The following is a 25,432-nucleotide window of genomic DNA, read 5'->3' as shown; positions in this document are numbered from 1 at the left end:
GTGAGAACGCAGCAGGAAAATCTCCAGAGGTCGATCTCCTGCTGCGTTCGTCGTATGTGAGCGTCAAACTTCATCCGGACAATTTCCGGCGCCCGTGTCTGAAAACCGCACAGCTTGTGAACATCTCACACTAAAAGGCAAACCTCGCACTACTGTTTTCACATAACCATTCCTTGTCTCGTTTACCACTCAAGGCAAGGAGATGATTGAGATGTACTTTGACTTCCGCCTCTACCGACTGTGGAAGACACGGCAGCACTCCAAACTCTTGGACTACGAGGAATTTTTGTGACGAAGACGACCGGGATGACGGGCGCAGAGGGTGGACCCCTCCGGCGCCACGAGGAGGACCCCCGTTAAAAACTGATCCATATAGACTGAACATTGCTCGCCTGTAGTGCTCCACCCATCAGCTCGATATAAAAATCGCCATACCTGCTTTTCACCGTGGAGAGGGATGGAAGGAGAAAGGAGGCTGAAGATGAACTGAACTCTGCTGTGCCGCTGTTCTTCTTCACTTCCAGAGTGTAAGGATCAAAGACTAACAAAAAAAAAAGGGGCCAAAACAAAGAAAAGGAAAAAGGCAGAGACAGCTGAACTATCCATATCAACTCTTTCTGCTTCGGGAGTTTGAAAGCAAAAGATGAATTCAAATGTGTACAAAAAAGAAATATCATTTTGGTCCCACGTCTGCTGTGAGGACACATAGTTTTTGAGGTCGTCGGGGAAAATAAATAAATAGCTGAAAGTCATTCTGTCATAATATGGTTCTGTGTTTTTGACTGGACCGCTCAGATAATCTCAGACCCCGGAGACATTACACATACATGAATAATCCACATGCCGATGTGTGTATATAAATATATCATGAATATATTAGCATAGCTTTAGTCATGCAAATAATACTCTATGCGAGAGAATAATGATGCATCATTTATTTTTGATGTGCATTGTTGTGCAGTTTCATATGGAAATACTTTGGAATAACTCAGGTTTTAGCCATGAAGTAATTAATCTGTTTGTCTCTTCTACCAAGATATTGTAATCTCCCATCGCCATCGCTTGGAATGAATGTAGTATCTCTCTAGGAACACGGCTTTCGTTTGAGGAATTGAGCTTCATGTTTTGGTTGGAAAATTGGAGAAAAAAAAGTAGATTGTGCTGATTTTGTGTGTATGTGTGTGTGCGCGTTTTTTTTCCATGTAAAAAAAAAAAGAACATGCTGATGTGTTGTGTGTATTTTTCTCTATCTGCTCTTCTGCTGCAGCAAAAAGACTTTTCATAGCCACAGCTTTCTTTCGATCGCATTCGCATAGACACTCTAGTATGATTCATGATGTCAAGAGGGATGTAACAGCCATCCGAGTGCTCCTGCCTCCTGTAGTGTGGGAGTCGCCCTCACGATCCCTCCTGCTCTTTAGCAGGAGGTTCAGGCCACATCTCTGGGCCCCCGACAACAATGTCACCTGCTCCTCACCTCTGCCAAACACTCTTGGCTTCTCCCCGCGCGGCAGCCAAACGAGCTTCCACCGTCCCCCAACCTCCCCGGGCCGAGATCCAGTCAGAGGACCGGAGCTCTCTGAATATTACAGATCTGCCAGAAGTTAAAGCTGTTAGCTGCCATCTGCTGCCCCTGCCCGGTGTCAACTAGGTTTTTTCTTTTTTCTTTTAAAAAGGCCAGAAATGTGTGCTGAGTGTGACCTGAGCTTCTTCAAACAGATTTGCTCCCAACACATGCAGACACATATACATTTCAAAGAATGCTGGAGCTGGGACAGAGGAGACGTCATTTTTAAAAAACAGAGCTTCAGTTTGCAAATTGCTTTGTGCTTCTGCAGAAAGCAAGACAGGTGCACGTCTACTCAGTGAGAAATCAAAACCCTGCATTCTTCGTGCACCGATCAGTGCAGCAAGTGGTTTGCTCGTCAGAGTTTGACATGGTTGCAAAGATTGACATCAATGCGGGCTGAGGAAAGACGTATCTTCATACTGATCATACTGAGGACTCTAAGCTGACACATTGTGACGAAAGCGTGTTTGATCTCCACCTCGGAAATAAAAACTGAGGCCAGAGTATTGAGATTTGATTGTGCTTTTAGACCAGAGCGCCAGTGTCCCTCTCCTCTTTATGTGACCGTAGTTTGGGCTGTAGCAGAAGCAACTACTGTAAAAGCTTTGACTTGAGAGGATTATAAGTGGTAGCATCTTTTTTAAATGATCTTAAAAAGCATTTTCCATTTATCGCCGACATCCTGTTTGTTGTCCTGCTTCTTAATATTTTCTGAATGAGGTAGCGATCCAAGGAGATTTCTGCTCAGTCACACCACAAAACGCACTGCTCAGACAATCACAGCAGTGCACATCTCAAAATGACAACAGCTCCGGAAAAAAAGATTTCAGTTGTTAAACAGATTTCCCTCTGGTCCCGTGGTCCCAGCTCTAACATGAACCCACACAAACACATTCAAACATACAAAGTCAATGGTATTCTCCATTCGTGTGTGTGGGGTAAATACTTTCCAATTTGTTAGCGTTTTGTGTGGATGTGTTAATATTTGGAGCTCCGAGTGCAGAATTTCTTTGTGTTGAAGTCGACCAATGTCACTGGAGTGTTTCTCCATTTCTCTACAAGCAGAACCTCGGTTTTCTTCCTATTATTTGCTTTTGCCCTCCCTCTGACATTGCAGTGCCGGCCTACAGTTTGTCCGGCAGAGACAAGTGCTCTCTCCGCCCGAGTCACGCATTGCATGCATTTTCACTACAGATTGAAAATTCAGCATCCACACAAGCCATCGCATCGTTGAGCCCCTTTTGATTCCAGCAGAAGCATTAAGCTGCCAGATTCTCAAAAGATGTTGCCCTGAACAGCTGCTGGTGTTTAATGGAATATTCTTTGCTGGCAAAACTTTTAAGATCAGAGAAATGAGACACTGGTCAATTTTAAGGCAAAGCGGCGATTGGGGCGAATCAATTCAGGAAGTTCTTCTTTGGAAAGGGAACAGTGCGTCTTGTGCCATAGAAAACAGAAGAAAAAACCTCATGCAGTCAAATCCAGAACTTGGTGATAGTTAATGGTTTTTGTTTGAATCTGTTGTGCTGAGATGACCATGATGTGAAGAGCACCCCGACTCAGGAGTTTGAGAGAGCTTTGTTGTTTTCCTCTTCACCAAAAATCTTATTAAAGATGCAAACATGTCCTTTTGTCTGTCTCAGCCTATGTCGCTTCATTTGCCGGTTTTTAAATATACTTTTTCCCCCCATTTTAATTTTCAGAGAACGTCATAACATCTGCTCGTTATCAAACTGCCCCAGTCCATAAAAATAAAATCATCTTAACTACAGTCAATTTCCTTTCATCCTACCAGGAGGTGCCATTGCGACAGCAGGCCTGTACACAAGATAATCTGATTGGATGCATATGTGAGTTAAGATTTCTACTTAAACTGAACTGAACACAGCAAATGAGACGCGTGACAAGCTACTGTAGTAAATGGCTTTCTATGCTGGTGTAGACCGATTCATGCAAAGCCCTAGCAGGAAATAGAAAGGTGGATAGATGAGGCTGGGTTTTTTTTTTTTTAAATAAAGAAGAGAGAAACTGTCTCGTGTATTAAAGAGGAACAGATTTATAAGATAGAATAAAACTCTCGGCTCAGCCCGAGTGCCAGAAAGGAACTGGGAAACACAGGGAGAAAAAAAAATAAAAATAATTTTGTCTTAGGTGAAACTTTGCATGCAAAGAAAGAAAGATAAGGCAGTGCCTGACACTTAAGAGGTAGTTATAAGGTGCCTTATCTCCCCGTCCCAGAAATGTCTTGATCCATAATCTCCATACACTTTCCTTTTCCCTGCACTGACTCGGCATCCTGTGCACTGCCTTTCACCTCCATCTCCATTTAGGCGAGTGGGGAATTAAAACGGATTTTGACATGCAAAATGGCCGCCTGCAAACATCTCACACAATTAGTTAATATTCAACCGCAACCCATGATAATCCTTTATCCAATTTTATCCTTCCATTTCATCTTAAGCTCCGGAGCCTCTCAAGGTCAAAAAGCATCACTGCATTGCACCTCCCCAGGCTCCACACTGCAGAGTGTATGAAGAGGTCCTGCTTGGTTTAACATTGATGAATAAATACAGTACTGGGAGACATCCGGTGCTAAGACGTCTGGACTTTAGATCTGGTGACTGGGGGGAAAACAACTGGCTGTTGCATTCAATCATTGGTTGATTGGTATTGATAAGGGGTCCCAAAGTGTGCCAAGAGAACATTACCCACATCACCAAAGTGGTCTTCTGGCAACGCAGCGGACTCTTGAAAAACAACACAGTCAACCTTGCGAAATAAAGTTGAACCCGACAGCCATAACACAAACAAGGTCATGATGAGTGATGTCCTACACGGCCAGCTGCTGGAGCAAGGGAAAATAGAGGAAAGGCTTAGGACAGCTCGTCGTAAAAGCCTTCATAGCTTCTCTATCCGATCTGACACAATCTATTTCTGAGTGCGGTCTTAGATTAGATACCACATTAGTGTAAATGCATTCATACTACTAAAACTATATTGTGGAACGAGCTGAAAGGGTTGTCGTTTTCTCTTCTTCTCCTCTTCTTATTTTTTCTATTGACCTCCCAACTTTCATTGTCCTTTTGTGTTGAATGGTTGTAGATAGGTGAAAAGGGCAGGGCATTAGAAGAAGATCAGGATGAAATAAAAGCTTCTGTTGATAAGAACACGAGGATAAGATTTAGCCAATGATGGTGAATCTTTTTCAAAGGTTTACTACATTATTTCAAAACTTATTTGCTCACTTTAGATCTAAAATGTAGAATTTATTCATTCTACCATTACTGCTTGTATCGTGTTATCTCGATGTCTTTAATATTCAATTACTTGGGGCACAATTTTTTTTCTTTCTCTTGAGAAAGTGGGTCAGTATCTGTGACCATTGTTCGCCATGCTAGTGATGGCAACGTGGCTTTGTTGGTCCGTGAGTCCCCCACTTTGGTCCAGACTGAAATATCTCAGATACATTTGAATTTTCTTTTGTAGATTTGAAATGTTCTTTTGTACCCAGTGCAATACATATATTTAAGCTACAGGTGATCAATCCACATTCATCCTTTTTTTTTTTATAAGTCCAAGGTTGTTAGCCGACACAAAGAGATTTTTATGATGTGTGTCATTGTTGTTGTTTTTTTTTAAATCTGTGCTCTGTTGCAAGCTGAATTTCCCCCAGCGGGACAATTATGTAAAAGGACTGAAGTGAAGCGATTCATGGTTCCCAGATAATGAATTCCTAGAGACTTGTGGATCGACAAGAAATCAGTCCCCAAAAAACTGAGGCAAGGGTATCATTACAGCACGAGGTGATCGGAACGCCTGGTCGCAGGGAAGTTAATGAAAATAAATCTGAGCAATAACATGCATAGTACAGTTGCAGATATGAAGCAGATATGAAGCCGATAGTCTCTTCTTATGAAATGCTACGTAGTGTGATAACCAGCGGTGTGTGCACCATCAGCACATGGGTACATGAGCCTGGAAATCAGTGCAGCTCAGTGTAACAATAATCACATAACAGAATCCACTGTTTAGATATCGTGGTGTGCAACGCTGTCAAGCTGAGAAAGTGTGAAGTTAACCACCCAATTATGTGTGATACACGAGTACACACAAATATGTATATCCTCTGAATCATAGACAACAACCACAGGGAGAGGTGTGTGGGGGGGGGGGGGGGTCTCGCCATGAAACCAATTCAGGCCACAACACTCCAAAAATAAAAGAATATTTGCATAACTTCACAATGGAAATCAGCAACATGAAAGCATCACACGCCAAAGAAACAACCTTGGCAAATCATTACGAATGCAAATGCAGAGAGAAAAAACGTCCACAGCAGAAAAATGATCAACCAGCAGACAGGAGGCAGTTTAAAAATGAGCAGGAACTGATAAGGCGAGCGAGCATTCCAACAACAACTTAACAGAGACATGAATCACAGGTGTCATCAGAAAACGGTAAGTAGTCACGTTACCTTAGTCAAGTGAGACGACAACCTCCTGCAGGTGAGGCTTCAAGAGGCGTTCAGGGCCCACGGTTGATCCAAAATGGAGGCAGCAGCCGAAGCAGTAGCAGTGGACATATTCCTTCACGAAGACGTCCCAAAGTTACATAATGTGACAGCCGGTTTAGCTTAGCTTGTTCATTTAACGATACTGTGTACAGTTGAATAGCTTGCAATGACGTTTTCAGCGGTGCGACGTTACGTGAGCCAACAACCAGAACAGAAAAGCGGAAGTGGTCGTTTAGATAGCCCGCCTAATTTCGAGGGGTGCGTTTGATTAAATTCACCGGGGCATTTTAATTGCAGCGGCGCAGTATTGACTGGGCGGAGCCTCCACTTGCTCGCTAAACAGACTCTGGCGTTTGTGGCGTGGAGTCCACAAAGATGTGGGAAAATATTTCTTTGAGATTTGGAGATCGTCAAACAATTTTCTGCGGATTTGATGTGTCATCAGATCCAGATCTCGTGACTGGGGTGGGGACATTTCCATGGAACCAGTTTGGGATAAAAAGTGAATTTCCAGCAATGACAGATTATTTACTTAAGTAATAGTAATACCACATTGTAAAAATAATGTTTTTCTGGGTTTATGTTTGCCGATATGAAAACTTTAGTCTTACAGAATAAAATGCAGAAAACGTGCATTTATGTTTATATTATACATTTTAAAAAGTATGCTTATTTTCTTAATTCAAGTTCTATATATTTGATTGTATTTGTGTTTTCTTTTGATTTGTAGTTATTTATTATAAAGTTTTTGGTTAAAATGTGAAATATCAAGTTTCAGTTATGTTTCTTTGTCATCATTGCCAATTTTTAAAATAATATATGGGTCAAAAAAACGGAATCTGATATTTTTTTCATTCCCTACAATCTACCCTGTCATCTTAACTAAAAAAAAATAATTTCAAAATTGAACAGAGTTTGAGAAAGAGAGGCTGCTTCACATTGTTCATTCAATTCTGTAGCTGCTTCCAGACTTAGAGAACCATCTGCACAAGTGCATCTTTGATTTTCATGACTGATGTCAAGTTCCTCATTTGAGTTGTGCCTCAATTTAAAGACATTCTGCAGCACACTTCACTTTGTCCTTTAATCAACTTCATTTAGAGTTGTGCTCCCCTTCAGAGTTTCTTTTGAATCCAACGATTGCCGCAGCTTTAATTGAGCATAGTACAGATCCCAGTGTGCTGAACAAGGGGAAAGTGGGTTAATGGAAGAAAGGTGGTACTACTGAACTAAAAACGCCTCACCTTCAGAAGTAAATCCAAGCATGCGGTTTCATAGAACGCTGAGCAAGCCCTTTGTTGTATTGTTTAAGTGCATTTTTTGTTATTTTTTTGCCTCAGGCAACATCCAGCAGGTAAACAATAAAACAAGCATGACAGGGGAAGGCTTGGATTCTGTAACAATCAGCACTTCTCAGTTGCTGATGTTGGGTTTTATAGGCTCTCGTATGGACCCCGGCGGGGGCAAAACGCACCAGTGCAAGACCTGGAATAGCCTCTGAACTACATTTACACTGTACATTATCTTATATGACGAACATTACACTGTTCTGCGGGTAGTCCAATTTGTGATTGGCTTCAGCCCCAGAGACCTGACCAATGTCAAACCTGCCCGTTCCTTTTTCTTTTTTTGGAATGCTGATGTTTTGATGTTCATGCTGTATGGATGAATACTTTTGCAAAGCTCACGCTATGTTGCATAGTTCTTCAGACTCACAATGAGATTCCCGTCTCAAAGACTGACTGTATACTGAATCAAATAGCACGTTATTCTGCAATTGTGTGTCCTTTGGATTCAGATTGTAGTATCAGTATTGAAATGTTTTCCAAATGAGACCTTGCATGCATGATTTTTGTTCTCCGTACATTTTCTGGCACAACACAAAATGTATAGGGGGTTTGAATTCACATCAAGTTGATATCCATATAATGTTCATCTGAGATCTTTATCAGAATACATAAAACCACCTTCACTTGAATCAAAAAGCAAAACAAGAAACTTGATTTGTGAAGTAACATTTAATCCTTCAAAATGATGGAGAACCTGAAAGTAATCAATCATTCCTCGGGGCTTTCCAATTGGCATATGACCTGCAGTAGTGTAAAATTAGCACAAGAGGTCAGTGTGACACTTCATTTCCCTCGATGTGTTGTTAAACCTCCACTGACGTGAAGACTGAAGGTTGAATTATTGTCTGTTGACATATTTTACACACAATAAATGAAATCAATATCATGAACATAAACATTAAATGCAAATATCATCTCAAACGCTATGAAATAGCCTGAAACATGTTCTAGAAGATTTAAGCCTTTTGTTTCTGAGAATAGTTTTTAAACCACATCTTTTATGAAAATGGCTGATTTATAAATACATAAATCCTATATCCTATATGAGCCCTTTTCGACCTTTTCATGTTGAAATATTTTTCAAATATTCTAGTATTTTCCAAATAGCCTCTGGCAACACAGAGATGTAATTCCAATATGTTGCATTATTACTCAGGAAAATGTACAGTAAGCAGCATTTCTGAAAAAGTCAGCATCCAGTGGCCATTATAGAAACTGCAGCTCAAGTCACTGATTTATTATCTTCTGCATTCAAAATGCACATAAACATTTTTTTTTTTAATTAACACAATCTGTCAAATGAATGAGTCATGCTCCAGTTAAACCATACTATTTGATTGTAGAGGACGTTTAATTGTGTGGCACTTGATGTTAGACGAATACGGCAGATGTTTGAAAGTGTGTCACGAACAAGAAAGGAACAAAATGTGATATTCAGACCCTCAAGAGCAGCCTGCAGCTTCAGACATGTTGGGGTGCACAGCGCACACTAGTGGTGCAACTCTGCAAGTGCAGGCTCAATAACATTCAGACCAAAACATTACAAAGGCAATATTTTTAATTCAAATGATTAACAAGATACAATATGTATAGAATAATTTATTTAATTTATTCTGTTGCCAAGGACCTGTCATGCTATGGCAAAACAGTGGTATGTGCTAGTATGTTGGCATGCATTTAGATGAAAAGAGCCCCCAAAGTTCTTGGTAAAATGAATTACACTATTCGAAAAAAAACCATGTGAACAATAAAAGTGAATCACTTACTGTAAGCAAGCATTGAAACAAATTACATGTTTAAATATTGTCTGTATAAAATATTTATCACACAGCTTGTTTTTTTGTGTGGTCTGACTGATTCAGACCAATAGATATATTAACACCAAAGGCAAAGTGCCAGTCTTATTTTACTCAAGTTAAAAATGTAATCCAATATAATAGTCAATAGCAACTTCCAGTATATCATAATGTATAATAATCTATAAATGTGTGGATAGCATGTTTAAACGTGGTGATTTCACAGTAGAAAACACATTTTCTGTGCATTAACTGAGCAAATGGCATGCCTTAATATATTGTTTGCCATCATCATTTATCAAGCAAAGAAAATAAGCAGAGGGGGGCTTCAAAAGGTTCAGTGTGGAAATTTTATGGAAATCGAGATCCAAATTGCTCGTCTCTATTTGCAGCGCTCCACAGACGAGTGCAAACCTCAATTAGCCTCCAACATCAGGTGAGCAAAAGTAAAAAGAATAAGCCTGCTGCGTGTGACAATCGGACAGAGCGAAGCATTGCACCATACAGAGAAAGACACACTATATGCATAGTACTATAGTCACACAACAGACATACACTTTGTACAGTTCAGAGTGACATGCAAGTAGTAAGGTTTACAAAAACAAAAACAAAGTCCCTTTCTCATACATTCAACACTTTAGTGCCGAAGTTCTTTGTGTGTGTGGAAGCATTAAATGTTACAAACAACATTGTGTCGCTATTCTATGTTTACTAGAGACACAACGAGTGACTTAATCTAAACTAGTGTCAAAGAAATTGAAGAAAACAAAAGAGTAAACAAGAGGAAATGTGCTAATTTTACTGCCGTGGGATCATCCAAAATGAAATACGTGAATAAATAATAATAAAAAAGTACTTTATAGTTGATAAGAAATGTTTGCAGAGTGGCTTAGTTCTCCAGCCAAAGATGACAACAGTTTTTGTTTTTTTAAATTTCAACATCTCTCCAGATATGCATAGATTTGTACAAATAAAAAATCTGCAGCTGCACTATGCTTCCATCTCAAAACTTACTGCGGCAGCCAGCTTGAGTAGTTCAATAAGAACAAATAGTTTAAAGGTTTGTTAGTTTAAGTGACTCTACCGTACAACATTATTATACATAATTTTAATTTTTTTTTGGTTTCCTGAAAATGTGTGGCTTAAAAAATAACATCGGTGAAACAAAAACATGCAAAACATTCACAATCTCAACTTGAGGTTTGATAATCGCTAAATTAATCTCTTTTCAGTCTGAAACACAAAACTTCCTGTCAAAATTTGAAAACACGTGAAACTTTGCTGTACCTCCGCCTCACAACACACGACCAGATTTGTCCAAACAAAAGTAAAGACGAGTACTTTTTTCTCAGAGTACAGTACCTTTGTCACTCAATTTGTTGCGGCTCTATGAATTAAAACAAAGAAAAAACCCAAATTGTAGAAAACGCACGACTGCTCACTTAAAATTCACGAGAAGCAACCGCTTTGCAAAAGAACAATTGTGTGCTATCGTATACGCGGTGATGATGAATTTGATTGTTTCACAAAGCACAATATCAACTGTTTTTAAAGCTTTTCTACTGATTGTAGTAAAGTGGTAAGACTGAAAAATGAAAATATTGCATCAAATATGTGAGTCCGTGTGCATGCCAATGTTAAGAAATAGCTTATACAGTGTTGCATTGGGAAAGTAAACATGTGCATTCAATGAAGTAAACATTTTTTTTTTAAATCACTGCCCTTTTTCATTGCCCAGATGGTTCCCTCTGAAATATATTACAAAACTGGGCACTGACACTCGGAAGCAGAGTGAACCGGACAATCATCGTCAAAAAAGTAAAGCGATCTGCAACCGTCCCTCCTCCACAAAGTAAACCATCATCGACTCGACGGTTCCCCCTGCGCTGTTTACCTGAAAGTATCATCAAGTGAAGACGAGGAGAAAACACAAGTGGCTAAAAGTTACAGTAAAAACACAAACCTGTACAGTTGAAGCCTGAGACAAAAGCATGCTGAGACTATACATGCATGCAGGATAAGAAGAGGGGACCGGTTCAGGTGAGAAGAGCTGCAGACGAGTTCAAGGTTCAGGAGGATCCGCTCTTGGAAGTTTCCCGTGTGACTGTCGCAAGTCCCACACTACGAAGAGAACATGGAATAAAAAGCTTGGCAGCAAAGTGCTCCAGATCCTTCATTCCTCACTTTTCCTCTGCGCCCGCTCCGCCTCCCAGGAAACGTACGTAAGGTGTAGGCTGCCAGTATAAACTGTGAGTAAGGGGGTGCCGTGCATTGTGGACCCCGTGCATCAGGAGAGAGCCTCATCTTCTCCCACGTAGGGCAGGTCCATACTCTTCATGCCATCGCCACTTTCCTGTTTCCTAAGAAACACAGAAGAGACACATGATTAGTTATTGCAGGGCTGGGACGGGGGAGGGGGACGGGGGAGGGGGGGGGGTTTGCTGTCATTCCTACAGGAGCTGAAACCACCCATGTCATTGTCGTGTGATGCAAGGCAGCAGGCACGAAGAGACCCGGGCAAGCTTGGTCAGCATCTATCATACACTCACACGTACAGTTTCCCGAGGGGCTGTATGTGAGAAAGCAAATTCCGCAAATGTTGCTCCGGACATTTAGGGAACTTAGGATATTACATTTCCCGGGAAATTTACGATGTAGGAATGTAAGATTTTCCCGGAGTTCATGTCTGAAAAAGGGACGGGGGAAACTCAACCAAATAAAGCAGGAGGATGTGGTGGAGGAGGAGGAGGAGGGAGGGGTCAAGGGGTAACAGGCATGTCCTTTTAGATAAGTGTGGATGCATCATGCAAAGGAACGAGTATCAAGATAAACGGATGTTCTGGGCTCATGATGAACAGACAGGGGACCAAACCGCTACTTTTGTTTTGACACTAAAAAGCGGATGCGTCACCAAAAGCACCCTCAGACATTGGACATAGAAAATACAGAAATATAGGGTAAATATTCTTGCAGATGCTTTAGCCTCTACACGAGCTCAGTGCGGCAGAGTACTTGACCACCAAAGCCACATTGAGAAATAGAGTTGCTTTTCTCATGCCAGGGGTGTAAAGTACACAACGAGCGGACACTTTAACAGAACTACAGCAGGCTACATGTTGCAGACAGTTATTTACCTTCTTTGGTTACAATGTATGTAGCAGTGTTTCACATTGCCTGCTCTGCCTTTCCTGCAGGGCAGGAGAAGGAGGGAAAGAAATGAAGAACTGCACTTGACAAATATTAGCTGGCAGCAGCTCTTAGTGCGATTCTGGAAGTGACAGCGCGCTTGCTTGTGTCCTTTTGTCTCCTAATATGACAAATATGACAAATAATTTGCTCACAGAGTTTAAGGCCTGTTGTGTTTCTGTAAACAATCCTTACATGAGCATTTGCCCTGGAGCGCACAAGCTGCCGCGGTCCTCTTTACGGCCCCAGTCAAAGGGGTTCCCGAAAGAACGCTTCCTCAGCATGGTCCTCACCATGATCTGAAGGAGAACAGTGAACAATAACACACAAATTAAAACAGTATGTGTCACACTCACTCTGACGTATTAACTTCTGTTGAACAACCACGGTGGGACTGCGGTGGCATATATATAATAATAATAATAACTTTTTATTACCCAAATCTATCATCCAATAAAACAACAGACATGCAGCCTTTACAATCTGGAAATCACAGCGCTTTATTTGCCTCCAATGTACCGTCTCAGCCCTGTACCCACGCCTGAGAGAGGATTCGTTCTCAGTTATGTCTCAGTAGTTTATCTTCAGCATGTGGCAGTTTGTCTCTCAATTGAAAAATAAACCATACCCAGCAGGGTTATTTCACATAAGCTGCTTTCAAACATGCACTCAAGTCCAGACATTGTCATGAATTTCTCCAAAGGGGGGTGGGTGCAAATGTCGCTCCAGACATTTTCTGGAACTTTTCCTGCCAACCGCCTGGTCACATTTGCGGAGAATGTCTGACTGGGCCCCATGTGAGAGTACAGCAGGAAAATCTCCGGAGAATTCACAGCGAGCGTGTTGACGACTGTCATGTCCTGCCACCTTCATGCTCTACAACAGACGCCACAGAATACTCCGGATATTTTCCTGGAGTTTTGAATGCGTCTGACTCGGAGGATCTTGTGCTGCATTCTTCATTTGCGAAAGCAAGAAAATATCCGGACCAAATTTTGTTGAGTTCATGTCTGAAAAGAGCTTTTAATGACACCCGAAGCCAAAACCAACGAGACTATGGTTTGACAGGGATGTTTATTAATGAGAACAAGGGCATGAACTCACCACTGTAGCCAGGCTCGGGATGTGTTTGACAGAATTCTCCACCTCCTCCTCGGTCACCTCAATCAGCATACAGCAGTTGTCATCCTCCGGAGGGAGGGGCTCGGCACCGTGCCTCGTCACCCATGAGTGCACCTGGACACACGCATGAGCGGAACAAGGAAGTTCTTCAGGTTCAATACGTCAGAGGACAAGTCATGTCATGCATTTTGAAAGTTTTGTATCAGGTAGCTTGCCACACTCGATGTATGAATATCGAACATGCTTTAATGTCAAATGCTGGACTCCAGCAGCTGAATTCCAACGACAGTGTTTACCTTTATCTGTGCGATTGATATTCTCATCTCTGGATTCTTGTCCAACATTTTCAGCAACAAATCTTTGAGGTCATCCGAAATGTCAGCACTGTTGAAACAGGGAACATAAATAACTAAGTCTAAGTAAATTGGGAGCCAGTAAAATGCATATTTCAGCTTTAAAAAGTATCCGTTTAATTAAATAAACAGCCACTGGGGCCCTGTTCTTTTTGACACAGAATGAAAGGAGGAGCAGAACTGACTGTTCAGGTAACACCACAGGTTGGGTCTTGATTTTCTGATGAAGACTGAGGATGCGCTCATCCATAAATGGACACTGTGAATGACAGAGAAGTATTGTTTTTTTAATGGAAGAACGGCAGATTTTCATCGAGGTGAAACTCTAAAACAAACAATCAGCGTTTTGCAGACTCACCACTCCGAAGACAAAGCAATAAAGCGTCACTCCCATGGCCCAAACATCCAACGCCTTCATGGAAGAAATAAAAAAATATGATAAATAATTTTAAATTGTTAAATTGTTCTTTCAGTGTGTTGTTGTGTATATATTGAATAAACCACTATACACAAAAAAAGTTTTCGGTAAAAGTAAAACATGATCTGACGACTTTGAAAGACGCTTAGTCTGAACTTGGCATAAGGAAATTAGTTACAAAACCCCCACAAAAAAACCCTGCATTTCTGAAAATCATCGCCAGATGGCACTACTAAGCCGAGTACCTTTCCAGAGAAGTTCTTCCTGGTCTCTGAGAGTGCCTCAGGGGCGAGGAACGCAGGCGTCCCCACCGTGCTCGTCAGGAGGGCATCGGCTCCCTCAAACTGGTTACTCACTCCAAAGTCTGCGATCTTGACGTGTCCATCTTCACCCACCAACAGGTTGGAGGGTTTGATGTCTCTGTGGATGATCCTCTGGTAGTGTACTGATGAAAGAGAAAATATTCATCATCACAACAATAAGGTCACATTTGAAGAAAAAAAAGGCTAGAAAACAATTATGAATATTCTATTTAAGTACCAAGTCTGGATTCTGCGGGGGGTCTTAAAATAAACATTTTTCAAGAAACATATTTTATTTCAAATTGTTTTATATCTCAACGATTGCACTGTTTTTGTGATCCATCTGATCATGGACACGGATAAGTTATCTAGACAGATAACCATTTAGATAACTAATATCTAGATAGATAACTTATCATCTAATAGGGATAGACACAAATCTCCAACAGCTCATGCTGTTATACAATGCGGACACAGGCTGAGCGGGAGAATAACAGGAGGTTTGGAAGACTCACAATACTCAATTCCCCTGAGCAGATCCTGGAAGTAAAAGCGCGCCTGGTCCTCACTGAAAGGTTTATCTGTCGGCACTTCCATCACAGCCCTGAATACGTAAACACATTTACAGGCACACGGGCGGGCGCGCACACACACACACAATTAGCAATCATATAATAATGGGATTGAGCTCATTCCTGTTCACAATCATCACCAGAAAAGAGGCTTAGCTTACCCTTGCTTCACCAGCTCAAACACTATGACAGAAACACAGATGAGGTTAGTGATGAAAGCTTTTCAGTTACTAGGACACAGAAATAAAACTTAAAAACAACATGTTTTCAGATGACCTTCATTTATCTTTGCTTTCGCATGACTGTATGATTCTCTCTCTCTCTAAGTCTGTGTGTGTGTGTGTGTGTGTGTGTGTGTGTGTGTGTGTGCATTGTTTGGAGGGCTGGTCGACTGTCCACAACGTACCCATGTACAGATGGTCCTCACTGGGGTCATCCAAAACCTGGCACCATATCACAGAGGAATGAAAATATGTGTGAACACAAACACACACAGACATGCACGTACACAAAGATCATCTTTTGTATGTGGTAAAAAACTGAATACACCTTCTCTCTGGAATCACAAAGATTGTTTTGTGTCATGTTAACTTGAATGCAAGAGTGCAGAGTCGTTTCAGTTTTAATTTGAGGGTTTTCAAAATGCTGCAGGTTTTTTAACCATTCCCTCCAAATGTGTCTGTGAGTTTTATGCTCCACGGTAATTTCAAGCAATCCTCAATAGATATTGCCGTTTATGGTTTTTATCTTTCCTTTATTTCGTGACACTCCACTGAGGCTTCTTTCCAAATCGTTCCATTAGCAAAAGGCAGCATACCTCTGTTGCTCTTTGGAGAGAAGAGATGCAATCAGAGCCTGTCTGCATACTTTGCCTCAGTTTGAACAGACCTAAGTGTTTTTTGTCACTCAACAATATCGAGTCCTAAATTTGTTTTTTCATCTTAATCTACCGTGCACTTATTCTGGCCAATACTATATCAAAATGGCCAAAATGTATGTGTCAAAAAAACTCACCTCCACTAGTTTTACGACATTGGGATGGTCCAGCTTTTTAAGGATGGCAATCTCTTGATAGACCCTCTCCAGGGGTCCTTTAGGATGAGGAGGACCCTCGGGGGCTGCTTTGGCTCCGCGAGGTGGAGGTCTCCCTGATGAAGGAGAGAAACAATCCAGGTGAGCATAGATGACAGGTGAGGAAAGGTGGACTGCAGCATCATCAGAGACGGCGCTCTCTGCTGGTTTAACCATCTGCCACCTGGCTCCAGACTTACGTGGGAAACCTGCCTGCCTCATCAGCCTCCTCTTGGACAACACCTTCATCGCCTACAGGAGAGAAAGGGAGATGGATTTAGATACAGGGGAGGACAAGACAAAGGGGAGAGGGGGTGGGAGAGCCAAGGGGCAAGAGTTCCAGAGAAAAGATAAACAGGAAGGTAGAAACAAAACAAGAGAAAGATACAGCAGCAGAGCGAGATGATGCATATGTGCCGGTGCACCCACTCACACCCACAGATGAACATCCGGGGGCCGAAAATGTTTCTCCTTTCACCTTGAAACATCCTTTGTGTATCTGTGACGACTAACACTGACCAGCCACAAGACTTCCTGCGTGAAAGGGTTGAAATACAAGCGTTCATGTCATGTACACTGACTCGTTCCTTGTCTAAAACAAACTGCTCCAGAAAATGTCAACATAACCCACTAATTATAATGTCTACCAGAAACATATCTAGAGACAGTTTGTACTCAAGAGTGTGTTTCTGCTTTTACGACTATTTACATAAAACAGACTGGTAATAAAATGTTGCCTGTTTTCTGGTTGAACATCATTTTTAAGGGCTACAAAAAATGGTATTTCTCCCACACTGATTGGTGTGCGAAATCTGTTGTCCTGCTGATTAAAGTTGCTTAATAATAATATATAAATAATCTTAAAAAGTAAAGTGTAAAAACATGGATAAACAAAGTGCATTTGCCATTTTTATTTGGGATGCCAGATCGTAAAACTGAAGCGTTTGTTTTATCGCTCAGCCTTTGGCTTGGCTGTCTCTCTACACATCGCCGTAAAATCACAAAATGATTGGAATCCCATGTGAAAGTTAACGGCGTCCTGCAACTCCTCAGAAAGGCCAAGTTCATGCCATGCGTTTGTCTAGGGGGTGACGAGTCAGAGATCTGGCTGACTCAAGCTGACAACCACAGAGGAAGCGGCGAACTGAGAGCACAGTGTGACACAGCAAAAATGTTTCGGAAGACATGGTTTCCCTGTCCGGGGGGCAAATTTTCTTCATAGCTAAACAATTTAGTTTTACAGATAATTTTCTTAATCACCTCAATATACCATCATTCATTATGGAAATGATATAATCACTGACTGCGACATGTGGGCTTTGTCACTTGGGAGGAATATTAAACTAATCCCCACGTCATTGTCTGTCAATATCCTGCAGCTTAATGAGAGACTGTGTTCACAATCGTGCAAAAGCAAAACAGAAACACCAGTGAATGTGTGTGTGTGTGTGTGTGTGTGTTTGTATGCCAAGTGACAAGTGGTGGAATAAGAGAGTAATGAGAGAAAGACAGACAGTGTTAATAGTTGGGCTGAATTCACATCTGTATTTGTGTGTGCGTGCAGAACTCACATAATATGTGTTGTCATCCTCATTGTAAGCCAGCTTGACAACACCGTAGGAGCCCTGGTCCGGGTGTGAGGAAAAGAGAAATAAAAAAAAATTCACACCATGTGAAAAGCAAATGTTTGAAATACATACAAATACACACGGGAATAAATATACACACACATACAGACAGGCGAAGTGAGTGTGCTGACAGTGTACGCTGAAAGAGTACATGCTGCTTCAAAGTGAGAACAGAAAAAAATTCTCTCTCATTTTTGATTTCAGGCTAATTAAGGAAACTGGATCTGGTTTTGTGTGCTATCAAGTTCCCCTGCCCACACACACACACACACACACACACACATACAGGAAATTCAGGATAAAAACTGGGTCCAATTAGCAGCCTGACGGCAGAAATTAAGGCACAAAAACAAACAGAGAGAGGGGGGGAGTGGGAGTGGGGTTTGTGTTAGCAGGATCATTTCCTGCTGGGGGAACAGATTGGACAAGCAGCACTCCGCTCATCCTGCAGTCCAACAGATGATCTGAGAACAGGAACCTCTCCCGACTGAAATCAACATTCTGTCACCCACTACCTAAAATGTGCCTTCAACTACAGTCCCAATTACTCACTCACTCATTCCCTCACTCACTCACTCACTCACACACTCACTCACTCACTCACTCACTCACTCACACACTCACACACTCACTCACTCACTCACTCACTCACTCACTCACTCACTCACTCACACACTCACTCAAACACTCACACACTCACACACTCACACACACACACGTACGTACACACACACACACACACACACACACACACACACACACACACACACACACACACACACACACACACACACGTACGTATCCACTACGCTTTGGCCACAACCCTCGGAGAGCGCTATTTTTACCAGCCTCTCATCCATCTTCCAAGTCTCCCATGGCCTGGTAGTTTACACAGAGTTTGGGAAAATGAGGACAGCCAGGGAGAGAGAGGATATCAAAGACTGTTGCTGCGTGTCGTTGATGATGTGTGCTACTTGACAGACATGCGGTGGGCGGAAAGGGAGAGGACAAAATGGAAGTGAGATGGGAGAATGAGAGTCAGTGAAAGGGAGCAATCGCTAAGCTGTCTGTGAGGGTACCTTTCCAATCTCGTCTTTCAGCTTGTACTGGTTGAGTTGAACACAGTCCTTGAAGAGAGGGGGGAGAAAAGAGAGGAGGAGAAAATGGTTTCTTTTCAGATGAAATCCCATTTTAAGCACCTGGATACACGAACATCGTGAGCTTCTGGTTCGTTAAATGTTCCTTCAATCAATCTTTTCATTTCCATTTTCAGCTCTTAAGTGCAGATTTAGGACTTGTCTCAGGACATGTCTGAAAGCAGCTGGTGTCAGCACGATACTCCCATCACTATCCCGGTTAAATTTGACTTTTTTTTTTTAAAGATTCCTTTGAAGCAAACACTCTACCTTGATAAAGCCAGATTTGCAGTTAATCAGAAAAGAAACTCATCAAAGGTAAACATGGATGAATCCAAAAAATAAAGACAGACACTTTACCTCTAATCTAATCTACTCTAAAAGTGCAGTGGGCCTGAAATTCTATAGGTGGGATAGGATGTGATTCATGGCTGTAACAGTTTTAGTGATTAGAAGGAGATAGGCAGTCTAGTACGAATGTATTCTACCCTCATTTTATTCTCAAGAGCAGCGCTGATTAAAAACATTGACTGGCAAGAACAAACAGAACCCATCCTACGGAGAATGATTCATACAGAACAGTTATGCAGTGACTAAACCAGCGCCTCAATTAAAGCACATGTCTGAATGTAGTTTATTTGATTGTTTGGTTTCCGGATGATTAGAGGACTTACAAGGAAAAGAGGATGGGAAGATGATGAGAATATAGAATTCTGAGAATTTCAATTACCAACAGCGTGTGCAATGCAAGAGCATATTTGAAAAATATTTCACCAAATGAACCTTTGTGTGCAATATTTCACACCTACAATAAGTGATTAAGTGAAAATCCAAATTCCAGCTACATGACATCTAAAGGTTTCAGCAGCACCTACTGTATAACAGGGATCACATCTACAGTAAAACCTACATCTAGTGAGGCGGTAAAATCTTACCTTCACATCCACATATTTCAGTCTTTAACCAGTGTGCTGCTGATTTTAAGACAAACGCACACAAAGTTCTGCTTATTGTCAGAGAGCGATACTGGTATTTTGATAAACTAACAGATGTTCAGGACAGGAGCAGCACCTCTGCAAGGGGTTTGTTCATTCATGTGTTATGCGTTAAGCTGTGTGCAGACCTTAAGGGGATACGCGGGTCAGATGGTGCAGAGACAATAATTATATAATCAGAATTATTATAACGCTGGATGTAACCGCATGTCAGCTATTTCTTTTAGGATTTCTGGATCGCAGACAAACACAACTGATTCAGTTCTACAGGGGGTACATTTTTAAGTATCTAGCATTATTTTGTGTTAGCAGTATTGATTTTGCAAACATTGCAAACAGCAAAATCTACTACACATTTAGATTTTTGGAAAATCCATATTACAGGAAGCCTCGAGGCTTGATCATACCTGGAGGTCTGTGATAGAAACACTGTGGGACTCCACAGTGGGTCGGCGGGGCAAGCGTGGAGAGGAGTGCGGCGATGTGATGGGCGAGTACGGCAGCGACGGGTAAATGTAACGCCCGTTGAGGCCTGGCGAGCTGCAGGGTGAGGTTGCACTCTGTGAGCGCTCCTGCAGAGAAAGTTTCCTGTCTGACAGGCTCAGTCTTCCCCGTTGCTCTTGACTTTCGGGCAGCAGCGACTCCGACCGGCAAACCGTGTGAGACAGCAGGTCGCAGGAAGGAGTCGGGTAGGCCACCGCCACAGAGGAGGCTGGCTCGGGCGTCTCGGAACTGTCCATGTCTTCTACCTGAGGAAGCATGAATTCGTTTTGAAAACCCTTGTTGCACGACTTTATATGTGACAATGCAGTGTGTGCTTATTTTGCCCTCTTCTGTATTTACAAAATAGACAACCTGCCTCCTGCATGCTCTACCCAGACACCACAAAATGTTACTGAAATGTTCCCCTTGTTGTGAACGCCTCTGACTCAGACAGTCTCCCGCTGCATTCGTCATATGTGAAAAGGCCAAGTTCCAGTCTGAAAACAGCTTTGGTTACATCTCCGGGAGTCAGACTGTTACCTGGGTGTGTGTTTCTTCTTACCTCCTCTTCCCCGGGTGGCCTGCTGGGTTCGTACTCCGTGACCACAATGAGGGACTCCATGGGGTCCGGCGAGGGCGTCTGCAAGTGGGCGTTCAGAGGTGGAGCGGGACAGCTGCACAGCAGGTCAGGCAGGGGCTGTGAGGGCTGCGCTGGGGGTGCACGACTGCCGCAGGAGGCCGGAGGCTCAGCAGAGGGCCAGGGGCTTACGTGACAAGGAAACATGGTGCCTTTTAACGAAGAGCGACAACCACTGCTCCATCAGATGAAAAACCGCAGGGAAGATGGCTCCTAAGACACAAGAGCAGACATTGAAGAATATGGAAATATGTGTCTGAAACAATTAAAATACATACATCTGAAATAATACGCTCAATCATTTTTTTGAATGGTTCCATGTGAAGCATCTGTGGAGTCTGGACTGTTTCCACACATTCTGTTAAGTGCTAATTAATGCACGCAAACACATCTAGCATCACAAAGTTCAGCTCTAAGTGGACAGATTTGATCCGTCAATAAAAGCAGTGGCTCAAGCTGCTTTTGATGTCAGTTATGCAACATGGATGATTATCATCTCTACACAGCATCTAACCGAAACCTTTTTGCATAATTCCAAGAGGGCCATTTCCATTTATAAGTCCACTCATCTTATTATCTGTGAGCGGAAAAGGAGAGAGGAGGAAATGATGGAAGGGAGAGAGAGAGAGAAAGAAAGCGACTTGATTCCTGGTTTTGACGGGATTGTGGCGATGGCAGTGTGTGGGAGCAGAGTGAATCGCACAGATGCAGGAAAACAAAGAGAAGCATTAAGGAAAACAAGACAGTGGGAGCTCCAGCCAAGTTGAGAATGTGGACCGTGTGTGGGAAGAAACACCCACTTCAGGTGGCCTGCCTCCCTACCTCCATCGCCAGCCAGCAGTATATATATAACAAACAAAAAAATTAAGAATCACCACACACAAAGACACTCCTGTCGAGCAGAACTGGCTTATGGGCACAAACCAACTTCCTGTTCTTCTCGACCGACTGGTCCCTGTGGCACATACTGTAAAAGCACCATTACGAAAATGGACTTCCTCGTCATTATCATGTGATGGTCTGTCAATCTCGATTGAGATAACATTTGCCAGCTGCTGTATATTGTCCTACAATAGCAAATGCTGCACAATATTACCGACCGAATATTCCCTTCATCAAGGTCCAATATACAGCTGATAAAAGAAGCTCTTGAAATCTAGTTAGACTGTTCACACATGGCATCGCTGCCACCATAGCAACACACTCGTGCCCATATAAGTACAATACAGTGGGTTTTTTAATGTCCATTAATATAAAGCTTGACCAAACTTTGATCTCAGGTAAATGGGAAGACACACATCAAGGCATGTTGCCATGCACACGGAGAGATTTGTGCGCAGCTTCGACGTTGGTGATGGTATGAAGTCAATACATTGTATTACTATTATATCACTGCAAATCTCATTCTCCGTCCAGAAGGGTTTGGACAGTGGTCCAGTTTTTTCTTTTGTGGTGTAATGAAAATACAGTCCATTTGATGACAGCAGGATTTATGCAGGAAGCATGGGAAAATTAGCTGAAGGCGACTGACTGCCGGCCATGTTGGTTTCTGTGGCTGATTCGGTGTCAAGAGCAAATTATGTGGGTCGAGCTTTTGAAACTACAAGCTGTTGTCGACTCATTAAAATGTGCAACCGAGCTGAGAAAGCTACTTTAATATAACTTTGACTCGATAAGCTCACAGGGCAACAAAAACTAAAATCTGTGTTAGTTATGCCATCCACCTCTCCCACAGGATTAGGGCGGGCTGGCCACCAGCTTTCAGCAAACTATTTGAAATATCAAATCCGAAGACATTCCCAGCGCCAAAGATAAAACGCTTCCAACCTTTGTGCTTCCGAAACAGTTCCTAGACAAAGACACTGTACGTCGGCGATAGCCAAACTGATGGCTAACGCCCCAAACTTCCCTGATCCCTGGTGATCACAGCAGCTCAGCGAAGGACAAGCAGTTAGATTTGAGCCTGGCGATGCGTCAACAGATGCCGCCGAGCTCCAGATGCCACACTGCGCCCCGACAAAAGTCACGTGACCTGACCTTCACTATCTGGGCAAAAGAGGGGCGGAGGAGAGGGGAGGACTTATCTGAGCCCGCGGGGGGTCCGAGCCATGTAGAGCATTAATAACAACACAGACACGGCCCTGCAGACATGCAAGTACAGCAACGGGGGCCAGCTGGAGCAGAGGAGGATCCCCGGCTTCATTAAAAGATCAACAGGGTAACCCTGTCGGCGATCTGCGGAGCCGTGCGAGAGATAAGCCGCTGTAAATGGAGGGATGAGCGTCCCGTCCGCGACTAACTAGATGGCCGTGTTTATCACACAGTCACAGTTGAATACTACTGACAATATGAGACACTCGATGGGTATTTCAATTAATACATCAAAAAAAACTGTGGCAATGTCGTGAAGAAATACTCTTGAAGAAAACAGTCGATATTAGGGCTGCGACTTCTTTTTTTTCTCGAATGGTAAAAGTGCCCATCATGATTTCCCATAACTCAAGGCCTTCACATATCAGACTAGAACCCCCAAAATTATTAATCTCTCAATGAAAACAGCTTTTTTTCTTGAAAAAAAATCGAAGTGGTTTTGTCAATAGAAGTCAAAAACTGAAGTGAAGCATTAAAACAATTTTCCTCTTCTACCTAAACAGTCAACAGAGAACATTTGGGGGGAAAAAAAAATACAATCCACAAAACCAGGAAGTTAAGTGGAGTATGTTATAATCACTACTGTGCTCTTATGATGGGGGGGGGGGGGGGGGGTACATACATCAGTCAAGTCTTTGAGCTCCTGTTGTAACTTCACTGGTGATTATGCAGTGGCGTGTATACATCTTGGATAAATACTGTACTTACAGCACAGCCAATCACAGTGGAGTGCAGTGGGTGATAAGGCAAGTGTTTGACTCTGGCGATTCACAATGATAATGATAATAATAATATCAAAAAATAATAATAGCAATAAACAGCAGCTTTTAAAAACGTTGACTCATTTTCATGCCCGCAACTCTACGTGTTGCACTGTTCGTGTGCAACTCGCACACCGAGGTTCATCTTCCCTCCCTGGTACAGTAATGGCTGACTACTACGCTCACAGCGTCGAGGCGAACACGCGCCTCGTGTCATCAACGAATCGTCCCGAATTCACGAGGAAGGCTGAACAACGGCGCCGTCGTCCCGAGGTGCCGGCAGCCGTGAGCTGCGGCCAAACGTCAGCGGCGGCTGCCGCATCTGTCGAGATCCAGATGTGTGTCGGGAGACAAGTGATGCTAGCGAGGCGCCCGCGCTACGCCCGATTAGAACACTACCATAAGGACGGCAACAGAATGAAAAGAAATACCTTTCCGTGCGAGTCCCGGTTGTGAGGTTCCCTCTCCTCTTTGGGGCGGCGGGGTGTGAGCAGCTAAAGCTAACTGCTGCGGAGAGGAGGCAGACAACCGCTGTGGGGATGGACCAATCCGGCGGAGCGCGCGGGTCCCGTGCCGCCTCGCGCGGAGGAAGTGTTGACACGACGGGCGGTGGTGGTGGTGGTGATGTGAGGTTCAACAAATACATGTACACTATGAGGGGGGGGGGGGGGGCTACACACAGGGAGGAAGTGTCGGCTGCTTTGTCCAAGTCACGACCTCCAAATAAAAACACTTCATGGTTCTGCTGCGGGATTTCTGCCTCAGGCGCTTTTCGTAGCCGACCGGCTCCCCCTGGTGGCGAACTGGGGTGTTGCGTCCCGGAGTGAAAGCAACACTGTGCGGCAGTTTCTATATGATTTGTCCTTTTTTTTATGGCGTCGTTGGTTTATTGACAAAAATGAATACGTGACAATAAAAAGAAATATATAATCCAAAATAGTAGGTTACTTTAACTCGTAGTTATTAACATTAAAATGTTTTTAATTATTGCACATAAAAATAAATATATACTGTGTGTAATATGTGAAAAACCATAGCGATTGAAAATAAAACAACTGTGACAGAGGGACAATAAAAAAAGACAAGGATAAGAATAATCATTGATACACAAAAATAGATGAAAAGGTTCAAGAAAACACAATTGCTAAAGTGTGTCAACTGTCTGTACTAAAGTACTAGAAATAAATCATGACTGAGTGGGTATGAGATTGCATTGCTTAATTGATCAAAAAAGTTAAGTCTGGTTAACTTCTTGAATGAGTTTAGACTAGTGGAATTCTGAATGTGATCAGGTAAATGGGTCCAAGAGAGGTCCTCGGGCTCAAATGGAAAATTTGGGAAAGTTTTTCTTAAAAAGGGTGGGGTGGAGATTATTGACTGATCTTGTAT

General features: G+C 42.6%; 2 protein-coding genes across 12 annotated transcripts in view; one reads left to right on the top strand and one right to left on the bottom strand.

Annotated features, from left to right (window-relative positions):
- nsmfa (NMDA receptor synaptonuclear signaling and neuronal migration factor a) overlaps positions 1-3,195 on the top strand; it is a 35,251-nt gene extending 32,056 nt beyond the window's left edge. For all 9 annotated transcript variants that reach the window (XM_035607234.2, XM_035607233.2, XM_035607228.2 and 6 more), the window contains one exon: positions 195-3,195. In XM_035607234.2, the coding sequence (XP_035463127.1) occupies positions 195-292 (98 nt within the window). In that variant the 3' untranslated portion in view covers positions 293-3,195. The remainder of the gene's footprint in view (positions 1-194) is intronic.
- A 5,777-nt stretch (positions 3,196-8,972) lies between these two features.
- On the bottom strand, positions 8,973-24,738 carry LOC118285061 (calcium/calmodulin-dependent protein kinase kinase 2). 3 transcript variants are annotated; one of them, XR_004785024.2, is made up of 19 exons: positions 24,475-24,738; positions 21,057-21,344; positions 20,419-20,760; positions 18,960-19,007; positions 17,824-17,877; positions 16,453-16,504; positions 16,196-16,329; positions 15,588-15,624; positions 15,343-15,364; positions 15,125-15,213; positions 14,553-14,752; positions 14,248-14,301; positions 14,075-14,148; positions 13,833-13,920; positions 13,519-13,650; positions 12,610-12,713; positions 12,363-12,416; positions 11,451-11,588; positions 8,973-11,349 (listed from the first exon to the last, which is right to left on the bottom strand). XR_004785024.2 is itself a non-coding variant. In XM_035608379.2 (18 exons), exons 2-18 carry the CDS (start codon positions 21,276-21,278, stop codon positions 11,516-11,518), a joined length of 1,779 nt encoding a protein of 592 aa, XP_035464272.2. In that variant the 5' UTR covers positions 21,279-21,344; positions 24,475-24,736; the 3' UTR covers positions 8,973-11,515. The 3 variants fall into 3 exon arrangements, 2 of the variants coding, with proteins under 2 accessions (XP_035464272.2, XP_035464273.2); XM_035608379.2 differs by having other exon boundaries at positions 8,973-11,588; positions 24,475-24,736; XM_035608380.2 differs by lacking the exon at positions 12,363-12,416 and having other exon boundaries at positions 8,973-11,588; positions 24,475-24,727.
- Positions 24,739-25,432: the final 694 nt, after the last annotated feature.

The sequence above is a fragment of the Scophthalmus maximus genome, chromosome 20, assembly GCF_022379125.1.
Source record: "Scophthalmus maximus strain ysfricsl-2021 chromosome 20, ASM2237912v1, whole genome shotgun sequence".
NCBI lineage: Eukaryota > Metazoa > Chordata > Actinopteri > Pleuronectiformes > Scophthalmidae > Scophthalmus > Scophthalmus maximus.
This window is presented reverse-complemented; position numbering and strand designations above follow the sequence as displayed.

Bases quoted from the DNA above. Each gene is read 5' to 3' on its own strand.
- LOC118285061 (XM_035608379.2), bottom strand. From the start codon at position 21,278: ATGTTTCCTTGTCACGTAAGCCCCTGGCCCTCTGCTGAGCCTCCGGCC. The intron at 15,214-15,342 runs GTAAGCTAAGCC...TTACGTATTCAG, and splicing joins TTTGAGCTGGTGAAGCAAGG to GGCTGTGATGGAAGTGCCGA. The intron at 13,651-13,832 runs GTAAACACTGTC...GCGTGTGTCCAG, and splicing joins TATCAATCGCACAGATAAAG to GTGCACTCATGGGTGACGAG.